This window comes from Anas acuta, chromosome 1 (genome assembly GCF_963932015.1).
Source record: "Anas acuta chromosome 1, bAnaAcu1.1, whole genome shotgun sequence".
Taxonomy (NCBI): domain Eukaryota; kingdom Metazoa; phylum Chordata; class Aves; order Anseriformes; family Anatidae; genus Anas; species Anas acuta.
The window spans coordinates 71,299,608-71,327,346 of NC_088979.1; the positions used below are offsets into that span (position 1 = coordinate 71,299,608).

At 41.6% G+C, this 27,739-nt stretch overlaps 1 protein-coding gene across 6 annotated transcripts; it reads left to right on the forward strand.

Annotated features, from left to right (window-relative positions):
* Positions 1 to 6: 6 nt before the first annotated feature.
* On the forward strand, positions 7 to 26,629 carry LOC137856526 (CD99 antigen-like). Of its 6 annotated transcripts, none has more exons than XM_068682005.1 (11): positions 7 to 210; positions 16,076 to 16,111; positions 16,486 to 16,536; positions 17,028 to 17,060; positions 17,381 to 17,422; positions 18,874 to 18,909; positions 20,429 to 20,500; positions 21,432 to 21,473; positions 22,016 to 22,126; positions 22,963 to 23,055; positions 24,982 to 26,629. In XM_068682005.1, the coding sequence occupies exons 1-10, from the start codon at positions 153 to 155 to the stop codon at positions 23,034 to 23,036; spliced, it is 555 nt and encodes a 184-aa protein (XP_068538106.1). In that variant the 5' UTR covers positions 7 to 152; the 3' UTR covers positions 23,037 to 23,055; positions 24,982 to 26,629. The 6 variants fall into 6 exon arrangements, with proteins under 6 accessions (XP_068538106.1, XP_068538080.1, XP_068538116.1 ...); XM_068681979.1 differs by having other exon boundaries at positions 22,963 to 23,019; XM_068682015.1 differs by having other exon boundaries at positions 22,966 to 23,055.
* Positions 26,630 to 27,739: the final 1,110 nt, after the last annotated feature.

Below are 27,739 nucleotides of genomic sequence, written 5' to 3' on the forward strand. Positions count from 1 at the left end.
GCGGCTCCCCGAGGGCTCCGGGGGGCGGCCCCGAAAGCTGCCGGCGGGGCTCCCCGCTACGCCTCGGTCCCGCCCCGCCTGGGCGGTGGCCGGGATCGGGGCTGGGGCTGGGGCCGGGGCCGGGTCGCGGAGCCTCTCGGCGGGCGGCAGCCATGCGGGGCGGCGGGCTTCTCCTGGCGGCGCTCCTCGCCCTCCTGGCACCTGGCAGAGGTGAGGAGCGGCCGGCGGGGTCCCCCTCTCCGCCCCGCCGGCGGATCGTGGCTTCCCTTCCCTTCCCTTCCCTTCCCTTCCCTTCCCTTCCCTTCCCTTCCCTTCCCTTCCCTTCCCTTCCCTTCTCTTTTCGCCCCGCAGCACCCTTCTTTTCCCTGCCTCGCCGTCGGGGCGCGGCGCTTTCCCCGTTCCCGTAGTAGCCAGCAGCGGGGCTGTGGCTGTGGCAGCGGCTGCGGCTCGGCTTCCATTTTAGGCAAGCAGGCAGGCTGACAGTAACTTCGGGCAGCGGCTCCGTGCTGGCCAGGAAGCCTGCCAACCCGCTCTTTATTACTGCTGTGGCAGAACAGCGGTGTAAAAGCACGGCAGCGAGTTTTCTGAGAGCTGCTCGGAGTGTCCGGGAGGGTGCCTGTGCCGTAGCGCGGTTGCATTGGAGCAAAAAACACTCAGCGAGTTCCCAGTGCTTCCCCCCCCCTCCGCACAGCATTTGGGAGCTGATGGCCGGGCTCCTAAAGCTGGGAAATGCCGTGCAAGCTGTCATTTCCCACTTCTTTCTAAGAAACTTTTTCTCTCGACCCTCTTAAGTCCTCGCGCTATGCCTAGGTGCTTTCTTTCAAGTTCTCTGTAAAAGCTTAACTCTCATTATCTCTTCACCACGGAAGGGAAGGAAAAATAACCTGTTCCTCGCTTTAGCTGGAAGCTGTAGGTATGGCAGGATGCCAGCTAAGCAATTCGGCTTCAAGCCTATATGAATGGAGTTGTACTGCTGTGGTCTGAGCTGTGAGGCTAGCAAATCCGGGCTCATAGAAAAATAGTACCATTTTATAGTCACTGACTCTAAAACTTGGAGATGATTCATGCTGTTGACACTGAGATATCATCTTACCACTTATTTGGAAAATGCGCTCCTCTGCAAGCAGTCCCCACAGTCCTGGATAGCAGGGTCTTTTGTGAGGCTCTTACAGTGTGGAAGTCTTTGGAGTTGCTCAAAAACAGCACTTCTAAACTTACTGCCTAGCAGTTTGGAGGTGAATACAGGCTGTCCAGTTCCTGCTTTAGTGGAGGGCAGGTGTGCAAAACACAGCTTCAGGGGGTTTGCTTAGAATTCAGAAGAAACCGATGCTGCATTTTTTTACAGATTGCTTCCAACACTGAGGTTAATTTATCAGACCACTAGCCAATTCTGGTAATATGAACCATATAAATAGATTATAATTAGTTTGGATGCTTCTTCTTAAAGAAAACACGCAAGAATTCAAGAACTGTCGAGAATGTCAGCCTGGGGAGGGTGGAGCCGCTCAGGAATTTCAGATGTGTGGTGGTGCAATTTTGGATTAAAGTAAAGGGAAGAGAGCCTGAATTGTATCCTTTTGAAAATTTGAATTTCTCTGCTGGTAGGCTGTCTGTAGTCTGAACTGACAGAACTGCTATAGAAAGCTAAGGATCTTACGCTGTGAGTAGTTCAGCTGCCATGCAACTGTTTGGATGGGACTAGTTCCCCTGGACTGCTGGCTTTCATAATTCAAGCCTGCAAGTCTATGGCCTTGAGAGTAAGCTTGTATTGAGTCATATATTTTAGGCACATGAAAGCTGTTAAGAGTTCAAACAATATTCAGCATGGGAATATTTGAGAGCTATTAAACAGTGGTGAACTTTGAACTTGCTTAAGGGCTTGCGATTTTAACCGTGCAATTGGTATGGAAGTGTTGTTTTTTTTTTCACTTGCCAAATATGAACTCTGCAAATCAGGCAGAGCTGGAATTTAGATACCATTGGGGCTGAACCCAGAGGAAGGGTGAACGTGAGGTTTTTGTATCATCACTTTACATATCTAGTCTAATGGCTTGCTACCGCTAAGAAGCGGGATCTGTCCATTTCTCTCCCTCTGTGGTTGGTCTGGTGTCCATCAGAGTGATGATTCAGCTTGATGAGTCGGCAGATGACTAATGCTTCCTTGAGTCTGCTGCAGAGGGTTTGAGGGGTGGCAGAGCCAGCGCAAGGGAGGGGCAGGACTGAACATCAGGGTGGAAATGAAATGGGGGGGGCAGGGGAGGACGGAGACTTCCTGCTTGGGCTGCTCGTGGGGTTGGCTCAGCCATCTTAACTCCAAAACCACCAGGTTAGCCCAGCATCTAACTTCAGGCATCTGGATTTCAGAATCCAATGACAAGAAGTACTAGGTAACAGGATATCTGCACAATTTATGTGAAGAGCACGGAACCTTAGAAGGTGAATTAAAAAATAAAAATAAAAAAACCTGGCATGATGAGCAGCAGAAAACTGCTAGAGCTTGCACGCAGACAGAAGGATCAGTTTCCCTTCTGTACTGCTGAAAGATCAAGACATACTAGGGCTTGGATTTGGGAATATGTGCCTGAAGTATTTTTCATAAGAATTGAGTACAGCTTGCTGATTGAAACGCAGTAGCCACTAGAAGTAGTTGTGGTAGTGAACACGAGGAGAATAAAGAAAATACGTGCTCAGAGCTGACGTATCTGTGTTGTAAGATCAGTAGCCTAAGGAAAATTACAGATGGAGATCCCTTCTTCCTAAGACTGCGGTAACTATAGGGCTATGAGTAGAGGGAAAGAAATGGGTGTGTTCCTGATCTCTTGCTGGGGCAAGTCAGTGTTGAGAAGAATGACTGGTTTGTTGGGTGAACGGAGGCAAAACGAGTGATCTTGTGGATAGAGCACTCGTCTGGAGCAGGGACTGCTGGAGACTGATCTCTGCTTTGTGGTCTCTGCAGTTTGCCTTTTAAATATCATTAAAGGAATAAATTTTTCTTCCAATTAAACATTTTTAGTAGTAGTGCTAGTGTGCATAAATTACAGCATGAATTTGAAAAGTGCAGCATGTACTCTTCCATGTTTGTTTCCTCTAATTTGAGACGGGTACGAGCTTTTTATGTGTTGTTATTTATATAAAATGGCCTCTGCATTGCTCCATCAAAATAACATCACTGCAACAATCTTCAAGCTTTCTGTAGTTACAGTGCTGCAACTTGGCAAGAGATAAGTGTGACTCAGCCTACTGCTGTCCAGCCAAGACCAATTTCAGTATTTTCCTGATGTGACTCTGGTATGCGTGATGGGGTTGCCTGCACTTAAGAAAGGATTCAGAGTTAGCTCTTGCTATTGTGAACCTCACTCTGCACTAAACTTGTATTTCATCAAGTGACAGCTGTGTTAGTGAAATATTGTAATAATAGTAATCTTTATCAGTTAAGATCATCTTGACAGGGGCCAGCTTCCTTCAGTCAAACTGTTTTTCCCTGTTCTGGCACAGGAAACTCCTCTTCGCAGTCTAGTAAAAGTGTTTTGAGAGAGTGTCATCAGCAAAACAGTCTCAACTCAGGGAATTTTTACTTAACTTACTGTCAGTTAATGCAAACTGGATCGTGGATTCAGGTATTGACACAAAGAATGAAACACTTAGGCTGTTCTCCCTTCCTTAGGCTCAACTTGAGCCCAGAACCTCTCACCCTCCTAGTCTCAAATGCCCTGGTTTTCGCTGGTTGCACTCAGTCTGTGCCTGTTCACCAGCATCTCCTTGCATCTCCCTGCCCTAGCGGGTGCTGCTGTTTAAGTGTATTTGAGCACATGGTGCTCCACAGGCCAGGGGAAGGTGTGATGGGTTGTTTCAGTGCTGACTGGACAAGGCTGTGACCAGCATGGGGCAGGCTGTGGCCGCCTCCCACACAGGGCACCCCTCGGCCTTCTGCAGCTCACACCCTGCCCAGGCCATGCCCAGTACGTTCTTGAGAAATGTGTATCTAAGAGCTGTTTGGGCATGCACCTAACTCTAAACCTTCTTTTAACATCATTGTGACATTAATAGATGTTCATTGCTAACTTTACCCTACTTCCCTTCTGTTGTGTTAAAGGGTAAGGAAGCTTGGCAGGCCCCAGGCCCCTCTGCCTTCCTTGCAGCTTGTCCTAAGCTATCAGGTGGGCTGGGGGCAGCTGGGCCTAGGTTCTGAGTGATGACCAGCTCAGCACTAAAGCCCAGGTGCATTCAGTATATTGATTTACCACGATCATGGATGCACAAGTAGCACGATACACCTTCAGTCTAGTAGATTAATGACTGGTGTAGTTAATTGAAGCAACAGGAGTACTGGTGATAAATACCCTCTCTACAAAGCATGTGCAAATACCAGGAACATGACTAACACAACCAACTACATATAAGTTATGAAACATCTTTACAGGGAATGGTGGGTTTCCCGGGGAAGCACTCGGTATAACTGAGGGTTCAAATCTCATCCAGTAGGTGTCCCTATGGGGGGAAAGAGATTCAGCCCATGGACTGATCCCAGAAGTCAGATGTGACCTCCTTACTTGTTGTCTGTGATGTTAGCTCCCTAACACTTTTTGTTTTTTTTTCTTGAGGGATTTTTATACCGTTTTCTTACTTTTAGGTGGAGCTTGAATGACTGTAGTCATACGTACCTTCCTTACGATTGGTAGAACATTTTCTATTTTTTTTTTCTTTAAAAGTATAGGCTCAGAAATTCTGGGTGCATGCTCACAGAGGGGTGGCTCCACCTTGGAGGAGGGTAGACAGAGGTGTGTTTTGGCATTATAGTGAGCAGAGTTCACCTAGAGGACATAATTTTGCTATTAGTTTGGGTCAGGGCTGGCCATGTAATCTCTCAGTTCCATAGTAGCAGCAGGTTCCCCATCCCTGCAGTGATAGCACAGAGCCTGGCAGCAGTGTCTTTGCTCCACCCTCCATGCTATTTCTCTTAGAGTCTGCACACCAAGCACCCCTGGTGTTGCCAATACCTAAGGCTTCAGGTTATGTAGCCAAGGGGATTATCCAGGGACAGATTCCTTACATATCTGCCACATCTCACCCTGGAAGTTTCCTCAATGCTGAACCTTCTCTTGAGATGTGACCATACCTTTAATCACAATAAGTCACCTCCAGCAACTATTCCACACTTTCAGAGAAGGCAATAAGAATTAGTCCTGTAACAATGGGGACGTACACTCCCTAAAATCTTCCCCTTCCCAGCCCTTGCTCTCTGAGAACCAGATGGTAGGCCTTAACATCACAGTCTGAACATGAACTCATCACAAACTCTGAGCCTTGTCCGTACAGTCTGGGTTGGGTTAATGTCACAGACTTCAGGTCTTGCATCTGCAGAATGCACAGAATAGTTTATGAGGTAAAATAATCCTATTTATCATATGGAACAATATATTTCATTATCTCATTTTCAAAGGCCACCTAGTAGGTAAACCCAGGTCCTCAAGCAATAAGGATCCCTTCCTTCTGGATCTTATCCGCTGCAAGGGAAGAAACATGAATGTCTCTCTCAGTCCTAATGTCCCCAGGGCTGGCTGGTACTGTATCACCCAGAGGAATTTGAGGTATCTAATTTTCTGCAGGGCTGCTATGGTAGGTTCCTGCCTTTATCTGAATTAGCCCTGCAGCTTCCTAGAGATGAGGTTCCCTTTCCCTGGAGTACAGTTTTAAGCAAGCCATTGTACTGGTGTACCTTGCCAGATGCCTGGGGATTATAGGGAATACGATGCACCCGCTCTGCTCCTTGACCTTCCTCTCGTTCCTGGACTGCTGTGTTCGTGAAATGCCTGCTGATACCTGATGCTAGCCTAGGCTGCATTCTGTGATGCCAGCAAGTGTGTTTATTTCTTCTAGCGTGCTGCCTACGTTTTCTTTCCAAGTGGAAAAACCTCTAGCAACCCATCGCTAGCTTTGCCACAGTGAGAACACAGTACCAGGCGATGTTCCTGGAGGAAAGGGGCTGATCTGCTTGCCAGGCTTCTCCAGACTTTCCTTCCTCCCAGCACACATACTGGTTCGCCATTCATACTTCCCAAGCGTGTTGTGTTCCACAGATCTCACCCTGCCTGCATTACGACTTCCTGAGACAAGCCCAAGCTTTGGTCTCTGCCCCAGCAGGGTGCCCTGCCTGGTGCTCCTGGCTCCTGCACAGGCCTTGGGGCAGGCACTGGCTCATTTCTTAGCTTTCACCTTCCAGTCTGGCAGGAGTTTCACAGGTCCTGTGCTTCCCACTTGTTAACACATCATTTGCACACCCCTGCCCATATGAAGTGGGCACAGCACTTCCACCACAAACACCACCACGCATTCCCAATGCCAGAATCAAGGCTCCTTCTGGAGCCAGAGGGTGGTCACTACAGTGTGTCTCACCCTGAGCTGTGCCATGTCCTGGTGCTGCCCGTGTTCTCCGCTGGTTCCTTTGGAGGGCCAAACAGTCTCAACTCCGGAAACTTTTATTTAATTTAACTTCCTGCTAGTTACCACACACATCTTATCACAGTTTTGGGTACTGAGAAAAATTTGGCAGTGTTGTCCCTGCTCACGAACTGTGAAGCTACAGCACTGAGTCACTTTTTCTGCAGACCTGGGCCAATACTGCAAAAAGCTAGTAGTTGGAAGTTTGCTTGGCATGGTAAGAGCTAGTTCTGTTTGCTTTTCCATTTAAAAACCAACAAACAAACCCTCTTGCTTTCTCAACCTTGCACACTAGCTTCTCTGGCTCACTGACTGTAATCTGGGAAAGATTTCCCTGCTTGCTACAGGAAAGCACATTTTTCACCTGTTGAAAATAAAATTGTTGCAGGGATACTATACACAGACGTCTTTTTAGACTGATTTATCCTTTGGCATTTGATGCGACTGGGGAGCCCGGAAGAGCAGGATCTAAAAGATTTTCTTTGAAGAGTTCCAAAAAGTCATAAAAGAATTTTTTGTGATGGTGCACACTTAGTTCTTGGTGGCGTAAGGCATGCTTATAATACCTTCTCCAGATATAGAACAATTCATTTAAAATCTATAATTAACACACCAAATTCAGGAATTATGCTAAAGTATTTTGGGGAAAAGATCATTTTGTGTTTAAAATAAGAACCAATTTAAATTTAAGTCAGGTTTCAGCACAAAACATCATTGTTTCGTGTAACAAATCCTGTTTATGATGTGTTTTTTTTTCATGCAGATTTCAGTCATCTGGGAAGGGTGCTACATGCTATAAACATCTAAGAAATAGCATCTTTAACTGTACTGATAAAAGGAAAGCTATTGACTGGTGCTGCTGTTAATTAGCTGCAGATGTTAATTCAGTTCTGCTTTCCTCATGGTTTAACTCCTGTAAGACTCCTGTTAGGCCCCCTATTTCTTAGAAATTTTTCACAAGAAATAGTATTTGTATCTTAGTGTGTGTAAAGTTTCTGAGCTGAAGAGTTTTCATCCAGGTAAAATCAAACTTTTTCTGTAGGATAGCAGTTGTTCTTTCATCAGTTAATGTTATGTATTGAGGTACAAGTTAACCTTTCTGTGAAGTGACTTTTTTTAAAACATTTATAGATGTCACTGGTGAAAGTTTTAGTGGTAAAAATTTACTCAGATTTTAATTACAAGACTGTCGTTGTATTTTTTTTTTTTTTGTGTAACCACAGAAAATATTGTTTGCATCTTTTGCTTGTGAAGAATTTCAGTATTCTGAAGGAAAGAAACAAGTGAAAAATTGGTTAAATTGATATTTTCATGAGAGCAAATCCTGCAAGTCTGGTAATATGCTGGTAGTATCATTGGTTTACAGATACAAGATTTAATTTTTGTGGCATGTATCTGGAAAAAATGGTGTAAGAGTATTGAAACTTGTGGGTGTTTTTTCCACCGTTTTCTCCCTGTGATTTGGCATAAAATCTTTATCCTCTATGAAGAGGGAAGGGGCTAGTGGTGATAGTGGTAGCAGTGTGAGGTGGTGAACAGAAAATCAGTGAGGCAAGTGTGGCATGGATAAGGTAGTTTTTACTAGACCTTGTGGGCTTTCTGGACGGCTCTGCAGGCACACAAGTCCATCTTAAGCTTAGAAACAAGAAGTTTCAGGGAAGGGTTTGGGGAAGCTATGTAGGAGGATTTTGGAGAAGGTTATCCTTTTTGATATTCTTTCAGTCTTCTGTTTCGTCCCTTGCTTCCAGCTGTATATGCTGGTTTGTATTTTCCCTCTTTCGTGCCAGAAATCTCTTCCTGCCGCCGTGTTTCTCAATACATCTCAGAGGCTAAGCATCTTGGGATTGAATCCCGAACTCAGTAGCTATTTCAGCAACTATTCCCTGCCCTCTGCCTCCCCAAAACATTGCAGAGGTGCCTGTCACATAGCCATAGCTAACGTATTTCAGTCAGAGATCTCCCTACTCGTCTTACCGGATGGCTTTAACTTCTGATTTACAAGACTCCTTCCCCCTCATCTTTTCACAAACAGTTCCAGCTTTTCTTTTTCCCATTTTGGCCTTTTTCAAAGGCCAGGTCTTGACTGTGCAGATTAAGCAGAAATGTGGACCTTTTTTCCTCCAAAAAAAACTTCAGGCAAGAGCTGTGTTGTGAAACGTGGCTGTAGTGAGCTGACAACTTCATTGCACCCAGGCCTCTCTGATTGTCTCTTCTTCCCCTTCCCTGCCCACCGCTCCTTCTTCTCCTTTCCCTCAGGCGTTGCTGCTGCATCTTTGTCACTGCCTTCCCTGGCAGCCCCATGCTGGCACTGCTCCCGTCAGCAAACAGTTCTTCCATACACTCCTATTGCTCTCCTGGGCTGTCTGCAAATGACTAACTGTACAGTGCAGATTAAAGTCTAGCATATGTAACAGCCCCCTGCAAGGGCTAACATTAGGATATAAAATCCACTTAGTGCTGGAAGGTGGCGTAGAAACAAGGGATGGTGAAACGATTTCCTAGGGTGGACATGGAGGATTTGTGATAAATGTTTTTGTCTAAATATAGCAAAGCAGAAGTGCTTCCACCAGATGCGCTTGAGCTAGAGATGCCAAAGGTTTTATCCTGAACGCATTTCACATGTTTTACTGAGCACGTGAACACATCAGACCTACTGTGTCTCAAGAAAGTAGCCTTGTTATGAAAAGAAAGGTTATCTCATCGCTGAAGTAACAACAACGAGGGATGGAAAGTAAAAAGATAAATCTGTTTTTGACAGGAAACCAGAAGAAAACCTCACTGAGAAAGATCATACGCCACGTTACAGGCCTGCTGGTTGCCACTCAGCTGAATTCCATATTTGTTTTCTTATCCACCTGTTTTAGGTAACACAACCTAGTCACACTGACCTCTGTGTGCATGGCTATCCTTCTGCAGTATTTTTAGGTGGCATTTTTGTGGCGGTAAGACTGTTACTCAAAGAACCAAAATAAGCCTTCCCCTCCAGTGTTCCTCCTCACCCAGGGAAGCCGGCTGGTGTCACATCACACATCTAAAGCTATTCCTGCGTGTTTCCAAGCCAACGCTGGGATGGCACGATGCAGTGCAAATCACAAAGCCCTGTCTTACTTAATTGTCATTTATCACAGTTCTATCTCAACACCTTAATAGTAAATATTTACAGGAAGAAAAGTGTCTCGGTGCTTTTGAAACGCTTTAAGCTTTGGCATTTGACCAGACCCCTGTAGGTTTTGTTTTAAAATGAGCTGAGTGGTGCCAGAAATGATTCAGTCTCAGAGCAGCGGATTAAAATACGAGTTGAGTCATTGCAAACCACAGCACTGGGGCTGTTTCCCTCTCTCTCCATCTTACCCACAGGAAACCCAAATTGTAAAATGCAATGTCTTTCTCTTCTGCCTTTCAGCAAAAACCGTAGTAGCTATTTTTAAAGTATGCATAGTTCTTGAAAAATCTTTTTAGTCATAATTGAGCAAGCCACAATGAAAAAAAGTCTATAAAAGCAGAGTCTATTTTTCTGTTCAGTTAATGTTTCTGATTAGCTTACACATTTTGTTTGGATTTAGCTACTGGTATACAAACTGTACCGAACTGGTAGGAGTTCTGGTGAAAAAAGTAAAAGAGAAATAAGCTGTGAAATAAGTTGTCAGCTTGCAGGTGTCAGCAGACCTAAAACACTCCTGCTTACTATGGAGCCATCATTTCAGTGAACTGCTGTAAAATACAAGTGTTCTTGTCTGACTTGGGGGTACACCACCAGTGTGTATTTCAAATTTCATTTTAAAGATTTTTTTTTAATGGAAGGCCAAGTTCTGGTTTGGAGATTTGTTAATTATAAGTTATGATATAGATTCTTTTTCCTCGATCAGAGTAAAGATTATTTACCACTCTTTAACTGTTGAGGTTTTGGAATTTTTAGTTAACTGGCTGCCAGATCACAAATCTTGGCTTCCTTCCTGTGCTAAAATTGAACATCATCTTCCATTCAATGCAGATTTCCCTAACCTGTCTGCAGCTGAGCCTCGCTGCTGCAGCTCTTTTTCCCTCTGAGCCCTCTCCGGGACTGTGCTTTTTCCCTTTCCGCCCTGACCCCACTCCAGGAAGCCACTGGAGGTGCAAAGTATAAGCAAATAAGGGTGTAGATAAACAAAACACTGGCTGGCTTTGTTCCTAGGCGATTCCTGACTGCTTGGCGGAGGGAAGCCTCCAATCTATCACCTGACATGATTTATAGCTGGAAAAAGTGTGCTGCTGAGTACTGAGATGAACAGGGGAAGCACACGACTTCTGAAGTCATGGCAGATTGCGTGGTTGTCCTGAAGGTACTTTTCCCTTCCTCTGTATGAGACTGCGAAGGGTACTGGAGTACACAGATGCATGTAAAGCTTTTCAGTGCAAAGAGAAATTGGAGTGTTGTTATCTGAACAGTTGTGTAGATAAACCTCTGGTGATAAAATAACATTAAGTTACTTGATGTCAATTTTAGCTGCTTTCATGAGAACCAATGATTTTATTAAATTACAGAATACTGATGAGTTAGCATCTTGCTTGAGTAAAATAGTTTTCTTAAATTTGAGACTAATCATTTAGTAGCTGCAAGGCTCGTCAGCTTTGTGAAAGACCTCTCTATGGAGCAGCCTGAACCTTGAAGCTATAGGCTGTAAGCAATGTGTACTTCAAGGATTTTGGTTTCTTTGCCTTAGAAAAGAAAACAAAACACTAAAGGCATTGCTTATCCAGGACAGAGTTTCAAAAGTGGCCAAAGGGGAAGTGGTTGCCTAGTGCCCACAGTGCTTGGTTTTGGTGAGATTTGGGGGCAGAGATTTGCAGGTGAGATTTGCTCTGTTTCCAGAGACTGCTTCTGAATCTAGTTTAGGTTTCTGCCTACTAACTTTGTGCAGTGGAGCAGCGCTTTTCAATTCTGATCCAAACAAAGAATTGCAGGGGGACCGAGTGATTTATCTGGCTGGCAGCTGCCTGAGGTCTGCAGAGCAGGAATTTGGTCCAGCGACTAGGACTGTCCCAAGTCCCAGAACTGTGGGACAGCTGAGCCTGGAGGGCACCTCTGGAGATAGTGACTGAGATGCTGAACATCTGCTTTTATCTGCACGGGATGGATTCATGGGGGTTCCTACATCTTTTGTAACTATTCTGTAGTTCTGTCTTACCTCATCTCTTTTCTGGATAAGCAGCTCATCATTTGGCAGGACTGTGGCCATTGTGTTAATTCTCCAGCTTTGTGGTTTACCCAGTTCTTCTGCACATTTTCTGCTAATTTAGAGCTATTTATTCCATCCTCTTACTCCCACATCAAATCCTCCCTGGAAAACTCTGCTTTAAAGCTGATGTTTAGAGCCCCATTGTATTTCCATACTTTTGGATGGCTGTCCAAAATTAAACGTGATCGTTATTAGTCTTATGCATATTTTTGAAGAGGAAATGAGTATTTTTATTGGTTGCTCTGGAGCCTTAGCTGACTTTATTCCAGACAGAAACATTAGCAACTGCTCCAGATGTGCAGAAAGACGACACTCCCTAAATGGAGAAAATTGCTGTTGCTTTTTGGCTGATTTGCAGATGTTATTTGTGTTTGGACTGTATTTGTGTTAGGTGGGAGAGGGCTTTTTTCTTCTGAACAGAACTTTATGCAAAGATTTCTTTGCTTTCTGTGGCTCTAAATGTCTGTCTGGTAAAAAATAAATGTGAAAAGCAGCGTTGATAGGTGGATACTTACAGGAGGCGCTGGAGTTGATGCTGACCATGTGGGATTTAATTCCAGGAGAGCACTGCCTGGGAGTGGGAGTAAGCATCCCCTCTGCGCTGCTGTTGCAGAGGAACATTGCCTACAAACCTCTGCCCTGGCGGGGAGGAGTGGTGTGGTTGTGAGCTCGTTCCTCCACCCTCATCGAGTGGTCTTCATGTTCCAGGCTCCCCGTTTCAAGCCTCAGAGGCATTTCTTGCAGTTACATTCAGAGAACAGTGTCGCTTTTTTGACATTTTCAAAAATTTTTGTGATTCACTTGCATGTCTTCTTCACCGAGAGGGTGGTCACGCACTGGGAGGGGCTCCCCAGGGAAGTAGTCACAACACCAAGCCTGCTGGAGTTTAAGAAGCATTTGGACTGTGCTTTTGGTCTGAATTTTTGGGTTGACCTGTGTGGTGCCAGGAGTTGGACTCGATGATCCTTGTGCGTCCCTTCCAACTCGTGACATTCTGTGATTGTAACTAATGCTGGTGGGGCAAAAATTGAGTCAGACTCAAGCTTAAAATGGGGTTTCGTGGCTTTCCTCTCATGTTTGAGGTGTTTCATGAGCAAGGCTCTGTCTCTTGGCCTTCCTGCATTTTCTCTGACTTCTGATATGTTTAGGTGTTGAATGTTTCTACTTCTTGTGTTTTAAGTCCCCTGAGGAGAACGTGTGCAGGACATGAGAGCGTAAATTCCCGTTTCCACATTGGAAGCCGGAAAAGCTGCGTTTAGTCTGGTTTCCTGAATTTATGCACGTGTGGCTACCAGCACACCCGTCCACCAAGATCCACGTGCAGAGGTTCAAGGCCTCACGAACACGACCGTTTTTGCAGGTGTCATGAAGAGCAGCAGCCAGGCAGCAGGACAGAGCCGAACTGAGGCCAGGGAAGGAGCAGCAGATAGCATCCAGCGGTGGGGCAGGGACGAGCTCGCTGCTGCCGCCTGGTCGGTGCCAGCTGCAGCGTGCAGGGGCGCTGGGGAGACAGGGGAAACCTCTGCCTTCCAGGGGAAGAAGGAAAACACGGGCGCTTCTATGAGAACAAAATTCAAGCCGACTGCTGCTTATGTAAGAAAGTGTGTGGTGATTCATCCCAAGTCCCTGGTCTGGGTGTGTTGCCACATATTACTCAGGGAGGAACTTCCTTAGCTCAAGGCCCCTGTCAGCTCCTGCAGTGCTACATAAATTTGAGTAATACTGCAGCAGTAAATATCTGGGAGCACTAGTGGGTCTTTGCAGGACTCCTGTTGGCGTAGCTGTTTGGCTCTCTTGAGTACCTTCTAGCTCATCAGCTTTTCAAAAGCTTGTAGTTGCTCTAAGTACCTTATCTTGTATAAAGGTGAAGTATTTCACCTTCTCTTTTACCTGATATTTCCCTCCATCTGACACAAAACCTGTGAAAGGAGCTGACTCTTCTCACGATGTCCTGGTATTTGAACTGTGGACATGGAAGGAAAATGGTGCGGACACTTCTGAGATGTTCTTGAATCTTCTCATGCCCCTAGGAGCTAGAAATACCTGCTGTATTGTGCTAATCAGCTTTATTTGCAATTACACTTGTTTAGACTAAACAAAATGCACATAAGCTCAGTTACTGTGGGTGCGGCTTAAACCTCTTAAAGAGTGCAGCATACTCTTGCTGATTTTTTCTTCTTGGATCAGGCTGCTACCTTTAATCTAGTTCTGTATCTGTATTTGCACTGTCTCGTTGTTTCTTGCCTTAAACCAGCCGAGTCCTTGGTTCTGGGCCTCCTTCAGTTCAGGTTATTTGAACTGTTCCTCTGGTTAGCCCCACCAGTACTGAATGCTGAGTGAGTGCAGTCATAAAAGCAAGAGATTTAAAGACATACGAAGGATTGTTATGAACAATGGAGAAACAAACTTCTCTGCTCCAGGTGTTTTCTGAACACCATTTTCTTTCTTTGGCATGTTTTGACCATTTTTTCTTGTAAATATGGAGGTTTCTTGCTGTCGTCTAAGCAAAGGGGTGACTCCTGAGCTGAGATTTGTGTCAAGTAGTTTGGGTCTGGTCATTTTACTGAGGCTTTAAGGTTGTGTTGCAAGATAATGTAGGTTTCAGATAAATGACTTGCAAATATTTTGCCTTCTGTGAAATAATTTTTCATGAACTAAGAATCAAAAAGAGCTTATAGTCTCGATCTGGAGTGAAGAAAACCAAGTAAAATAACTTTTTTTTTTTCTTTTTTAAACTCATGATCTTTACCTCATGACTTTATCTAGGGGGTTCTAAAGTCACGTAGTTGATCCACTACCATAAAGCCATGAATTGCCTCTGTCTGTTTCCCTGAAAGGATGGGGCACGGCCCAGGCAGTGCTACCTCCCCACCTGGTTGTGAGCAAGGTGATAATAATCTGTTCGGATGTTACAGCATGGGAATCACTGCTTAGACTTCAGTTCTTGCTATAGCAGTTCAGTTGCCTGAATTGAAGACTACCTTGAAGGGTGTTTCTGGAAGTTGTCATTCCATGTTTCCATATTAAAAATAAAATAAAATAAAGGATCTTAAATTCATTTTTTCTGTGAAAACAGCATTAAAAGTGCAGTTATTTGAGAAGGAAAAGAGATTTCAATTTTGACCTCAGCTGAGATAAATGATGCCACCAGATATATGGGCATCCCTCAGTCTCGTGAGTTGTCCTTGTCTTAGTGTGGCCTGTCCTGTAAGCAGAAGGAACATTTTGCTTGCAATTGTTTTTTTAATTCCCCTCTTCAGACTTTGCAGTAGCCTTTGATGATTCCCTTTCTGTAGCTGTCTTCTTAGTTACAGGAAAAGCCATGCACATCAGCAAGTGCTTTATGTGTATATATTCTGAATTAAGTTAGATGTGGTGGAATTAAGGTTTGTTCTGGGTGGCTTGATACTCAATAGGTAAAAATACTCCCAGTTTCTTTGCATGTCGAGCAGAAAATTTGTCGAGCTTCACCATCCGCCATAGATCCTCATGCCTTTTCCTTTTGCTGTGCCTCAGTGAGAGTATGAATGATGAACTGTCTGAAATATCCCAAGCATTTGTTTTAGTGTCCGTTTATCATACGAGCCTCCGCTGCCAAGATCACATTACTGTATACATGCTGGGAAACCAGTTTGTAGCACGAATGCCCTGAGTAAGTGTGTTGCAGTTGGCTGGTTGAGCAGCAGTAGCTCTAGCAATTGACCTAATATAGCAAAAGAAATGTTATTTTCCTAATGGCTGAAAATGAAACTTAATCTAGCTGGAGCAGAGAGCCCACGGTGGTGACAGCTGTCTTTTAGGAAGCTGAAGAGACTGCTCAAGGTTACCTATGCTAATAACTTAATCATCTTCGCTACTGTTGACCTTTGTTAGGGGAAAAAGATAAGTCTTCTAAAACCATGAAAATCTGTTTTTAATGCCGAAGTATTAAATCCTTACCTAATCATATCACTTTCACACCAGCCTTTGTTCTCCATTGCTCTTCTTCACAGTTGGATATTGTAAATTACTGTGAATTGGGGCTGTAACCCTGCTCATTTTGTGGCTTAGAGGAAAGAAGGATGGGAAAGAATATTCAGTGAATGGCACTAAGAAGGCATGCAATAGCAGTGGCAAGAAAAAAAAAAAAAAGGATAAGTACATTATATTAACTGTAGGAGTTGGTTTTGGTGCTCTGGACCCTTTCTATAGCAACAATTTTTAGCACTGTTCCTTTTTTTTGTGGGGGGGGTGGTGGCCTGGAGAAATAGAGAAGGATTATCTGTCTTCAGCTCTGATTCAAAAACATCTTTCTCATCTGACGCAGGAAACAGAAAACATACTTCAAGAAAGATCAAAGGCGTGTTTACAACCATAGTAACTGTTGATTTTGAGTAAGAAAAAAGTTTTAATACTGTGATTTTGTTTTCATATGTTTATAGGCAATGGTGATGACTTCAGGTTAGAAGATGCATTTGGCAAGTATTACACTCTTGCAATTATTTTTTTGGGGGGAGAGGAGGGCAGGAAAATAGTGGCTGTCCCTCTGATGGTTTCTGAATATCACTGCATGACTGAGCATGACAGTGTCCCCACATACAGTTTGTTTAAACCTCAGTAGAACAATTCAGCTACATTGGGTCAAAATGGTGACCACGTAGAATTGAAATTTATTTTTGGGAACACTCAGATTCATCTTGAGAGGAAAACATATTGCTGTATAGGTTTGATCTCGTGTATAGGTTTGATCCATTGTATAGATATGGGCTTAAATTTGTCCTGTATGTATCTTCCTAATAGTGTAGGAAATTGTTTTTCAACATTTTTTTCCCACCCCTCTATCTGTCTTTAGGAGTACCTTCAGAGAAACCTCTTCCGACTAAGAAGGCACCATCAGACTATGGTGAGATCCAATTGCCCTTTTACCTTTTTTTTTTTTTTTTTTACCTTTTACTGTGAAGTCAAGTATAACTGAATATACTAATTTGAGACTGAATTTTTCAGTTTAGTGGCCAACAAAGTTGTGATATTTCTGAAGAGGAAAGTAATTCCCTAATAGCAAAAAGAGTTCTACGTTTTAGAGTCTTCTGCTAATGCTTTTACAAAGATAAATAGTTTGATATTATAAGTTTAAAGGCCCTTTGAAAATTCCTTTCATTGGCTTTCATCTGCATGTTTCAAGCTTGCTCACCTTGAACTAGCCATTGGGATATCCCATATGGTTTGGCAGCTAATGGACTCATAACTCTGTGATGCTCTTCTGTGGGCCGCTGTTGAATGAGCATACCATTATATTCTTGGTGAAAACATTGTGGTGTGCGTTTTGTGTAAAAAATAGTCTAAAACTAGTTCAATTTTCACCTTACACTTAAAATGTCCCTTATTTCTTTGTAGATGGGTTTAGCTTGGAAGATGCTCTTCAGCCTGGTAAGTATCATGTTTTCCTGGGTACTGCTCAGTGGTATTTAATGTAATGTCTATCCATCCTGTATTACCCAAATGTAATAATGGCACTGAGTTGACTGAAGTAATAGATGGCAGATGAAAATAATTGCAGTCCAGTTGTGTTTATTTCATTTTACTGGTCTGGATCACAAAGCTGGATCACATATTTCACACATTTCTTTAACAAGTTCTACTTGTTTCATTGCTGTGTCTTCACTAGATGGCACTAAGTCCATAAATAATTACTTATGGAAGTAGCATTTAAATCTGAATTAATCCATTTTAACTCTGTTTGTCTATAGGTGACCCCAAGCCAGGTCCGCCTGCAAAGCCTAGAGACTCTGGTAAGACTTCTAGCACAAATGCCTGAATTGTGACATGTTTTTACTATCCCAGTTAAACTTCTAATTACTCTTTTTTAATTGTTTTTGATGAATGTCAGGTGTTGGTTTGGATGAACACTAAGAAGTGAGGAAAAATTGGCTTGCAAATAAACTTTGCATCTGCCTTGACATTTTATAAGAAAACCTGTTGAGTCACTTTTCTTTCACTCAGTTGATTTAAAAAAAAAAAAAAAGTCTAGTTAAACAGGTAATGCCCAGTAGCTCTTTGGGTACCATCACTAGATCTGTTGCACTATGGTACCTAACACAAGATTACAGTCCTAGCAGTCCTAGTAGCACTTTCTGCTGATCAGTTTGATTTAGCCCTTCAAAGTTTTCTCTCTGCTAAAGCAGCCTGTTTCCAAACCCTGACACTTGAAAACAGGTGGCTATTTGAGAAACAACTAGATCAGTGAATCAGATGGTAAGGCAAGTGAAGAGAGAGGATCTTTTATTGAATTGGAAGCTGAAGTTGAGGTCTTAAAATTGTGCTCTAGAGGTGCCAGCCTTTTTGCATTGAATATGCAGAGAGCCTAAGGAGACCTGATCTGACTTGTGCTAGAGCTAGGAGGAGGCAAGACATCGAATAGAAGCACTATACAGAAGAAACCAGCCTCTGGGTGGCGTCAGCTGTTGGTCAAAACACAGTTTTAAAAAACTACTGCTGGTGTGTTAATTTAATGTGGGTAACAAAGACTGTGACCAAACAGCACAGAAGTATTTATTAAGATCCTTTATTCTCCTGTTTTGTTGCAAGCAAAGTGAAGTGTCATTGTAGGGACCATATTAATAGTTATATAATGTGGATCTTTTCATGTTTTTGTTCGTTTGTTATTTTGTTGTTGTTTTAAGTGAGATACCAATCTGGTAGTTCTAAAAGTGACAATAGCCAAGAAATGTGTACTTAGCAGAAAAATTTGTTAAAGTTCAGCACTTAAAATCAGACTTGCAAACCGAAATGCTGCATAAGGCTTAGTGAATTGTAATGCATATGTTCAGGCATAACAAGGGTCTGACATATAGGCTAATGTAGCAGAAACTCTATTAATTGCATTAACTTAAAGTACAGTCTTTAACGTAAAATAACCAAGCAAATAACAGCATTAGCTTATGAAAGGAAAAAAAAATACAGGGGGATGACTGACATCATTTACGAGTCAGATAGTCCCACTGCTTTTGGTTTCTTCACACTAGTTAAGTTCAGTCACTTTATTCCAACTCTGTGTATGTGACCCCAGCCAGCTCTGCCTGCAAAAATCCTAGAAACACTGTCAAAACTGTCCAAAGAGGAATTTCTGAACAGTAGAAAAGCATTTGTTAATCTTTCCTTGTCCCTTTCAAAGTTACTGTATTATAGTCTGCTTTTGATCTCTCAATGTTTTTTTTTTTCTAAATATCTCGTTTGTGTGTAGATAACCCGAAGCCAGGTTCACCTGCTAGAGACTCTGGTAAGACTTCCGGCGCAAATGCCCAAATCATTAAATGTTTTTACTATCCCAGTTAAACTTCCACTAATTACTCTTTTTTTAATTGTTTTCAATTTATGTCAGGTGTTGGTTTGCATGAAAACTTAGAAGTAAGGAAAAATTGGCTTGCTAATAAGCTTTGCAGCTGTCTCGACATTCCATAACAAATATGTTGAGTCACTTTTCTTTTACTTAAAAGTGGGAAGGAGGAAGGAAGGTGAGGACAGAGTGTACTCATTCGGGGCATTGTTGTTGTTAGGTGCCTGTGGTGGAGCATCTATGTTATTAGATTAACTCCTCTCATCTTCACGAACTGAATCCGCACTAGTCTTGCTAAAGCAAGTAGGAATAACTACATGTGCTTTGTATTCTTAAAGTATCTAAAATAAAGGTAAAGCAAAGTGTTGCTTTTTTATTTATTTTTAAAGGCCCTAAGTTAAGAAATAGGTTTCTTAATTCATCTCTTAATACATATTTCTTAATTCTTACATTCAGTTAAGAAATAAATTTCTTAACTCAGAATACAGAAATACAATCCTTTAATGTTTGAAAGGTGTGTTTAAAACACATGCCCTTCCCCGCCTATTGTGCTTTAGAGGTTTTCTCTGTCTTTGCCTAGCTCCAAACAAAACGAATTAATGGGCCTCAACTACGCTGATACTGTGACCCAGGAATGTGGCAATATTTCTCACCTGGAACACAAACCCTGGTTTTTGCTCCTTCCCCTGCCTGATTTACAGCAGATACTTGTATGCAGGTTTTGCACGCCTCAGTACAGTGCTTTTGCCAGCTAATAAAACATCCTCTGGTCTGATGGTTTTAGCTTTGTGGTTTGAAACATCTTTGCTTTCCATAAGCTAAAGATTCATTTGACCGCAGAGGGAAGGAGGAGATCTCCAGGCTCCATGAGTTGAGGTTCAGTGAGAGTGGAAATGGACTGGTTCAGTGTCCTGCAATAAATCAGAGAAGGGAATTAAATTTGAATCTTCCCATTCTCAGGCAAATACCACAGGCACCGGACTGTGGCATAGTGAACTCTTTCCTCTAGCTACTGTGTTGGACAGGTTCAAAGGATGGGTTGTGACTTAGAAACCTAACCTTAGAAATGCACTCACACCTGCAGCCTTGAACAGAAATGTTCCTTTCCTGTCCACACCCTTTCTCTGCTTTATCAGGATAGTGAGGCTTGGGCCATTCTACTAAAGTAGCCTACAGAGGTTCTTCCTTGTTTAGCAAGTAATATTTGTGCATTAATACCTGCTCGTGGACACTGGCCTCTCTTGTTCAGGAAGTCAGGCAGCAGTGGTGCTTCAAAACTGTATAGTGCTGAGCTGAATCGTCTCTAGAGTGGGAGGGCTTTTGCAAGGTGAACACATAACCATGACGCTGAGCCCAGAACTGCCAAGGACTCAGTGGAATGAACTAGAGAAAACTTGCATGTCGTCGTGTCTTTTCACTGAACCTAGAACACATAAGATAATATTGTTTTTACTTTTTATAGGCAGCTTTGATGATACGGATCTATACAATGGTGATTTACCAAGAGGAGGAGGTGGCGGCGGTGGTGGTGGTGGTAAGATAGTAGTTTGTGTTTTTTATTGACCCCATGGTTACACGAGCTTTTGAAGAAAGCTTATTTACAAGCTCTGATTTCTAACACCTTTGGTTTTTGTATCAGAGCTATAACAGCTTACCTTGCAGTTCAAAGGCAATGTGTTCTGTCCCTGCCAAAAAAATACCCAGATAATTAAGAGGCAAAACTGATTTAGGAACCTTCAGTAATTTTTACTGTAATATTAAGAAAGGTAAGTTTTAAAACTGAGATGCAGAGGTGTTATTTATTTCAAAATTCACCACAAATGAAAAAAAAAAGTTCTTAAAGGCACCTGAGTGATTTTTTCAGATCTTATGTAAAATACTCTTAACGTTTTCTTAGTTCCTGTGGTTGAGAAGCCCAGGGGTGGGCTAGAAGGTGGTCCATCTTGTTTTTCTCAAAGATTTCACCTGCCCAACAGGATGAATTAATCCTTAGACTTTCAAGTGACGTAGAGTATATTTACACAGAGTGATACATAACTATTTAATACCTTATCAACCTTGATCTAAATAAGCTGCCATGTCTAAATGTTACGGTGCATCTCAGTACAGAGATGGTCATTGGGACCATCCTGCACTATTGGTCATCATGCCCTGTGTTCATGACTGCACTTTCACCACTTCTAAGACAGAGTTAACACCACTGGTGGTGGGTGAGTTGATTAAACTTCACAGATGGGCTGCCCTCATTTGCAGCAGTGCTGAGCGCCCAAGGTTGAAGTTGCTATAACCATGGCCTGTGCTTTGAAAACAGAAAGTTTGATTGCCAGAGATCTGAATATTGTATGGATAAAATATTTTTTTCATCATCAAATGGCCTCTAATTTTGTATGATGAATTAAAAAAAAAAAAGTGATGTAACTGTTCTTTAGACACATAATAACTAAACCTTTTTTTCATCCTTGTAGGACAAAAGGACTCAGGTCCAAATAAGGTTGAAGATGGCGAGGGTAAGTGCATGAATTTCTGTGTATGGTGTCTGTATATCTTAAGCTTGTTTTCTGGCCTTTTCTTTGTTACTAATACATGTATTCTGCGAGAGTACTCACTACTGCCAGTGGACTTCAGCTTCAGAACTTTGTGGAATCTAGAATTCACCTTCAAGTTCTGCTTTTATAAATCTATGAAATCTCTGTTGGAAATAATTCCAAGTTTTAAAATCTCAGAGGTGCTGGTGCAGTGACTGCATGCATATACATGTAACTTATATTTGGCCATGAAAAGGGTAATTTTTTTAATTTTTATTTTTAAAATAGTGGAACTTGCAACAACCATGCTGAAGTTGCTTAACAATAGGCACTACTAAGAAATTAATAGCTATAAAATCAAAGGAACTACTTTTCATTATTCACAAAGAGAAAAAGTTGATTACTACACTTTTCTACAATTTCATGTTTATTGGTTTTTAAGCGTTCATGGAATTTACTTTGAGCCAATACAAGTTTGACATAACTTTCAATTCTAAAATAATATCTGTAAAACTCTTTTTCAGCTTCTCAGGGAGCAATAGCTGGAATTGTAAGCGCTGTCGTTGCTACTGTAATTGGAGCAGTGTCTAGTTTCATTGCTTATCAAAAGAAGAAACTTTGTTTCAAACAAAGTGGTAAGTTTTCTAAACTATTTTGTGTTGTTTTTTTTATAGACCCTTTTATAGAGTTTTTTTTTTTTTTTTCTGTTTTGTATTTTATATGGGAGCTAGAAATTGGTTTTTTGCATCAGGTAGTTTTAATAGCTTGGTGAATTTGTGTTCACAGGGAGTAACCTCTCTTTCTAGTCATCTATGACAGGGAGTCTGAAGAATGCCTTGCCCAAATCGTAGAATTTCAAAAGTAGACAGGCTTAGGACTCTGTATTCCTTAAAATAAAACCACCTCCTGCTAAAGAATGAGCAGGAGAGATTGCAAGAAAACATTTCGTCAAGGAAAATTGTGTGGAGATTGGGTATTACAGATTATTTTCATGCTGGAAAGTACCTTGTCATTTCTAACTTGTAAATCTTGCCTTTGTGTCTTCACAAGATGCTTACCCATACATTAGGTTTTTGACAACTACCTTGGATATTCATCCCCTTTTTTCTGCAGTGGTCTATTCATCACACAATACTTCCTTTTCACCTAAATAAGATAGAATTTAGGCAGTACTGTAGGTAATAAGTGGGACAGAAGCTTTGTTTTTGTCTTTTCTAGTCTTTTGGAATGGTTGGTGAAGGGAGAGGACAGAACAGCAACCCAAACAAGCACTGATGTTTTCAAATTCGGGAAGTTTGAAAGCTGAGCAACATAGAATCATAGAAACATCTATGATACATGTTAAAATTAATAGGATCTTAACTAGTATCAGTAGCCCGTTTTCTTCAGTGCTATTTCTTCCCTCAGATTATCTCTATTCAATAGTAACTTTGAAGAGAATTTCAGTGCTAAGCATCTGTTTGTTTCCCAGCAGATGAAGAGAATGTGAATATGGATAGCCATAGGGGAGCGCAATCTGAGCCACCTGGTAAGAGAAGAATCTAGATGGAAGACCAAATTTTTGGTGGGGATCCTATTAAATACACTTTGTTGACATTTAACATTATGAAGAAAATTACTTGTGCTGTTTTTTATGTTATTTTTTCCCTGTTGTTGTTGTTTACAAAACAAAAGTTTGTAACTACCAGTACAACTAACTTAGCACCAGGTCAAGATTTCAAGTCTGATTATATGGCCATTCTTCTCTAGTTCTTTTCTTTTTTGAAAAGATGATTGCTTTTTTTTTTTTTTCCTTGAGGAGTCTCTGAAATATGGGAGCTTAGAGAAAGTTAAGAAGAATTGACTTTTCTCTCTAAAAGTATCATTAAAGACACTTACGAGAACACATGACTGCTCCTTTAGAGTTTTACATAACTACAATTAGCTGACGAGTATTTCATTAGCATCTGTTGCATCTGATTGGGATCTGTTACCTTGTTTTATATTAAACTCATAGAGAACTCTGCATGAATGCACGTTAGGAAAGATTAATAGCATTTGGGCAGAGAGAAAACTACACTGAAGGCAAGGAGGACTGAACTTAGAAGCATGTTGTTTTAACTAAAACATTCTGCTTTGAATAGAAATTATTGTATATAAGAGTTATCAAATAACAAATCTGTGTATAACAAGCTGTGAAAGCTGAGGAAAAATCTCTGAAGCCAACAAAAAGCCTAACAACCTCACCCTTCCAGATATGGTTGGCTATTGCCCTGAGCTGATGGAACAGATGATTAAATCTATGAAAGCCATAGATTTGAAGGAAGCAGTGTAGATGAAAACTCAGCTTTCTAGCCCTTGTGACGGGTCAGCGAAGGAACAGGCAATACAACCTCATGCCGAAGTTTGATGAATATCTTTCAAATACTGAACTCTGAAAACTCGAATTAGTATAAATTTGCAATATTGCTTAATTTAAGCCAAGCAGAACCAGTTCTATTTTCTTATACTTTTTTTTTTTAAAGGTAGTCATTTGTATGGGTTTACTGGCTAATGATCCTCTTTATGAACATTTTTCCTTTAAGCTGTTAAATATATTAAACTGTCAAGGAAAAAGCATTAGCTAGTGGCTGGCTGTTGAAGTCAGGACAGGATATAAGCAGATATCCTCAGTTCAGCCATGTGCTAGTAAGACAAGTAATACTCTTCAAAGACCAAAGGCGGTTAACATAGGGTTTGGAATCAAGATATTCTGAAACTTTGGGCGAGTTTCATCAGAACACCAGATCAGATGATGCATACTGTAACAAATGAAGTCAAGCCTGGGCTGTTACCATAAATAATTACTCCTGCCTACATTTTTATGTCAACCTGTTACATCCCAGATTTCATATTTGTATTATATTTTGTAGGCAAACGTGAGCATGTTTTGTGCCAAGGAACTAACCAATCGTGCACAGCATGGTGTGGCTGCTGATCTAAGTTTAGGGAGTCAGCAGCCATTATCTTTGCTTTTGGTAATGTAGTGTTGATGTAGCTACCTGGATTCTGGGTTGAAGCAGTCCTGTGTTAAGCCAGGCCAAATGGCAAAGGAGGACAAGTTTGTGTTTTTAAAATTTTATGTGGACTTACCTTGGACTTCCTGAAAACGTAGATAGCCTTGGTTAAGTCTGTTTCCATTAGATATGCAGACAGTACTACATCTCATTTTTATGTCTGTAAAACTGCAAATCTGAAACTTCATGTTGGATTATAGGAACTGTAAGCGTAGGTGGTAGCTACACGGATCTAGTAGGATGTGGTTACTTGAGTGAGAAATACGGGATGCAGTATCCCTTGTTATGCAGGGCACTGGCTTTACAGAGTCAAGTCTCTGCTTCCCTGCATTCATCTCAGTTTCAAATGCCTACTGAAAATGCCTGTTGTCCATATATACTGTTACATAGTATTATGCACCTTACATTGTATACTAATTTAGTGTACTAACCTTGAGTTGTTTCTGTCTTTGTAGTTCAGCGCACGCTTCTGGGGAACTAAGAGAAATCCTGATGAAGAACAGACCATTGAAACTGGATAGGGAGCCTGAAAAAAAAAAAAAAGGAAGCAAAAAAAAGCATAATGTAAACAGCAGAGTCTGAAGCTGCGTGAGAAAACAGTCCATGTTTGAAACATTTTAGGGAGCGTGACTTAGACCTGAGTACTTCTGTATGGCTACCCCGTGAAGCAATGTTGCACATCAATATATGGCCTTAATGACAGGAGTGGAGAGTGATGTTGTTCTTTCCTTTACTCCTGTGACAAATGGGTGTGCCTCAAGTGCATTCAGTATGTTTTACTTTTCTTTACCTTTCCAAAAACAATAAGCAATTAATGATTTGTTATGTCATATCTTTAGGCAGTGTAAATGTTTTTTTGTTTGTTTTGTTTTGTTTTTATTTTAAATCCTGTATAAAGTCAATGTACCAACCAACAAACATGGTTTATGTTGTGGGCACCTGAAAGCAAATGAAATGGCTCATTTTGTGTGGATAATGGATCTCAGTGTGGGTGCTGCTCATACAATCTGTGTAGCTGCCTTGGTCAGCCACTAAGGAAGTGATAATTGTTTTTGAGCATCCAAAAGACAAAAAATCAGAGTTTTGTTTTTGCATTTTTTTTTCCATTTCATCTGTCTGGTACAGATTCAGAACAAACAAACTAGTCCACCCAGACCCTTCATCCATTCTGGCTCTTCTTCTTGCTTAGCAACTACTGAGCTGGTCAGATGTGGAAAAGCCTGATTGACAAACTAGAGCCATAATTGGATTTTGTACAACTTGTGAGATTGAGGTTTGGCAACTCTCTGGACAGTTGTGAATGAAGTACTGGGGAGTAGGGATTAACATCATCACGCCTGCATAAGCAAAATTTTAATAGAAAATACTTTGAATTCAGAAGGCTCCTAATACACTTAGAAGGCAAAAACAGTACTTCGAATCAGAAATAAAGAATAACAAGACTGACCAGAGCAACCCAGCCTCACTCCACAAGCATCCACTGAACATACATGTGAAGAATGCTTTTGGATTCGTGAAGGATTGCCATCGGGATGAAGGGCCGTGATTACATCCTCAGTTGAAAGCACTTGTGAAGTTTGCTGTGGCTTCTGAAAGCCACAGGGAGTTTTCAAGGATATGTGGAAACATGGAAAACTGTGCACTTCATAACAGTTAAAGGACTGAGTCTGAAATAATAACTAGTTCCGTCTGGATGGAATAGTCCAACCAGTTCTGTTGGCTTTCATTCTAAGTGGTTCCAATTTTCATGCAATTTTACTGTATGTCTTACTAATATGCTTCAGCCACCTGGCAGAGTTCTAGAGAAAGAAGATATTCCATTGAATATCTTAAAAGTCATTGTGAATTTGGATATTAAACATGCACATCTGTGCATTCAAATATGAATGTATGCCAATTATAATTCATTTAAGAATTTCTTGTACTTTTTAGCCTGCAACAAAGCTTTACACAGACTTTTGTCATGGAATTTATTTGTATACCTCTTCTTTTCCCACTTCTGCTTTTAACATGAAAGTGCTAAAACCTTTAAGTGTTTTCAAGGGTGGAAAAGTGATTTATACATAAACATTTGATCTATGTAAATAAAAGAAATTAAATGTACAGCTTATCTGCATGAATAAATATATAAATGCCAAGCGTAGAGGAAACAAAAACAAGCCAGTCTTTGTTAAGGAAAGAATGAGGGGGAAGCTCAGAGTAGCTTCGGTTAACCAGGTTCTTGAATCCTTTTCCAGTATTTGCAAGCCTAAAAAAAACCTTACTAAAACCCTCCTGTCCTGTGATTTTTCTAAAAATAAATTTTAAAATTAAAAAAAAAAAAGTATTTTCCTTCTTAGTTTCTCTAAAAATGCAAGTTTTGGTGCTCTACCAGAGAGCATTTTTCAAAGGGAGTTTTTCTTCCTCCTCCATCGGCAATTCAGATTTATTTCTTAAAATTTGTTTATTTTTTTATCAGATTAGAGTGAAGTTGCCCAGTAGTAACGAAGCCGTGAGTTGTTTTCACAGGGTTCTTACCAGTGTGAAGTTCAGAGATGACATTTGTGTGAAGTACAGGTGTGGCTTTTGAGCAAGAACAGCTAGATCTGGTAACACAGAATCTGATGAAAAAGGGTACAGAAACAGAAGGCTTAGTATGGGCAGCCTTAATGGTGTTTGTGTGGGTTCAATGTTCCTCATGCAACTATCGTCTCCACCTTTGGGAGTTGACATGGCTAGGAGGGCATTTCTGTCATTTTTCTCACTTTCTGATAGTGAGAGGACCGGAACTAAATCTGACACCAGTGTTGTGGTTGCCAAGTGTTGTGGTTGACTATCTAGGAACAAGTTTATTAATCTTTTCAGTCTAAACGGGCACATTGCTGCATGAAATTTGGGCACAGCTGTACCCCACAAAGGAGGCAAGCCCTGGGGTGGTGTTTAGGGGAAATGGCGGTTTTAACACTGATTTCAGCAGGTCTCATCTTCTCTGGCTTTGTCCATTTATGGCTTCACGGGCTGGTGTTGTGAGACAAGGAAGACTGGGTGCTGCCACCTAGGGAGAAAAAGCTGAAGAGAAGGCTTGAAATTCGAGGCTGTTATCTTGCTGTGAGCAGAAAGCTGCCCGTTTGGGGGTTTATGTTAGTTATATGTACATAAAGCGTAGCAGTTCACTTCTCTTTCAGTTATCAGGCTATTAATTTCTACATTGCTATATGCCTCACTACCCACTAA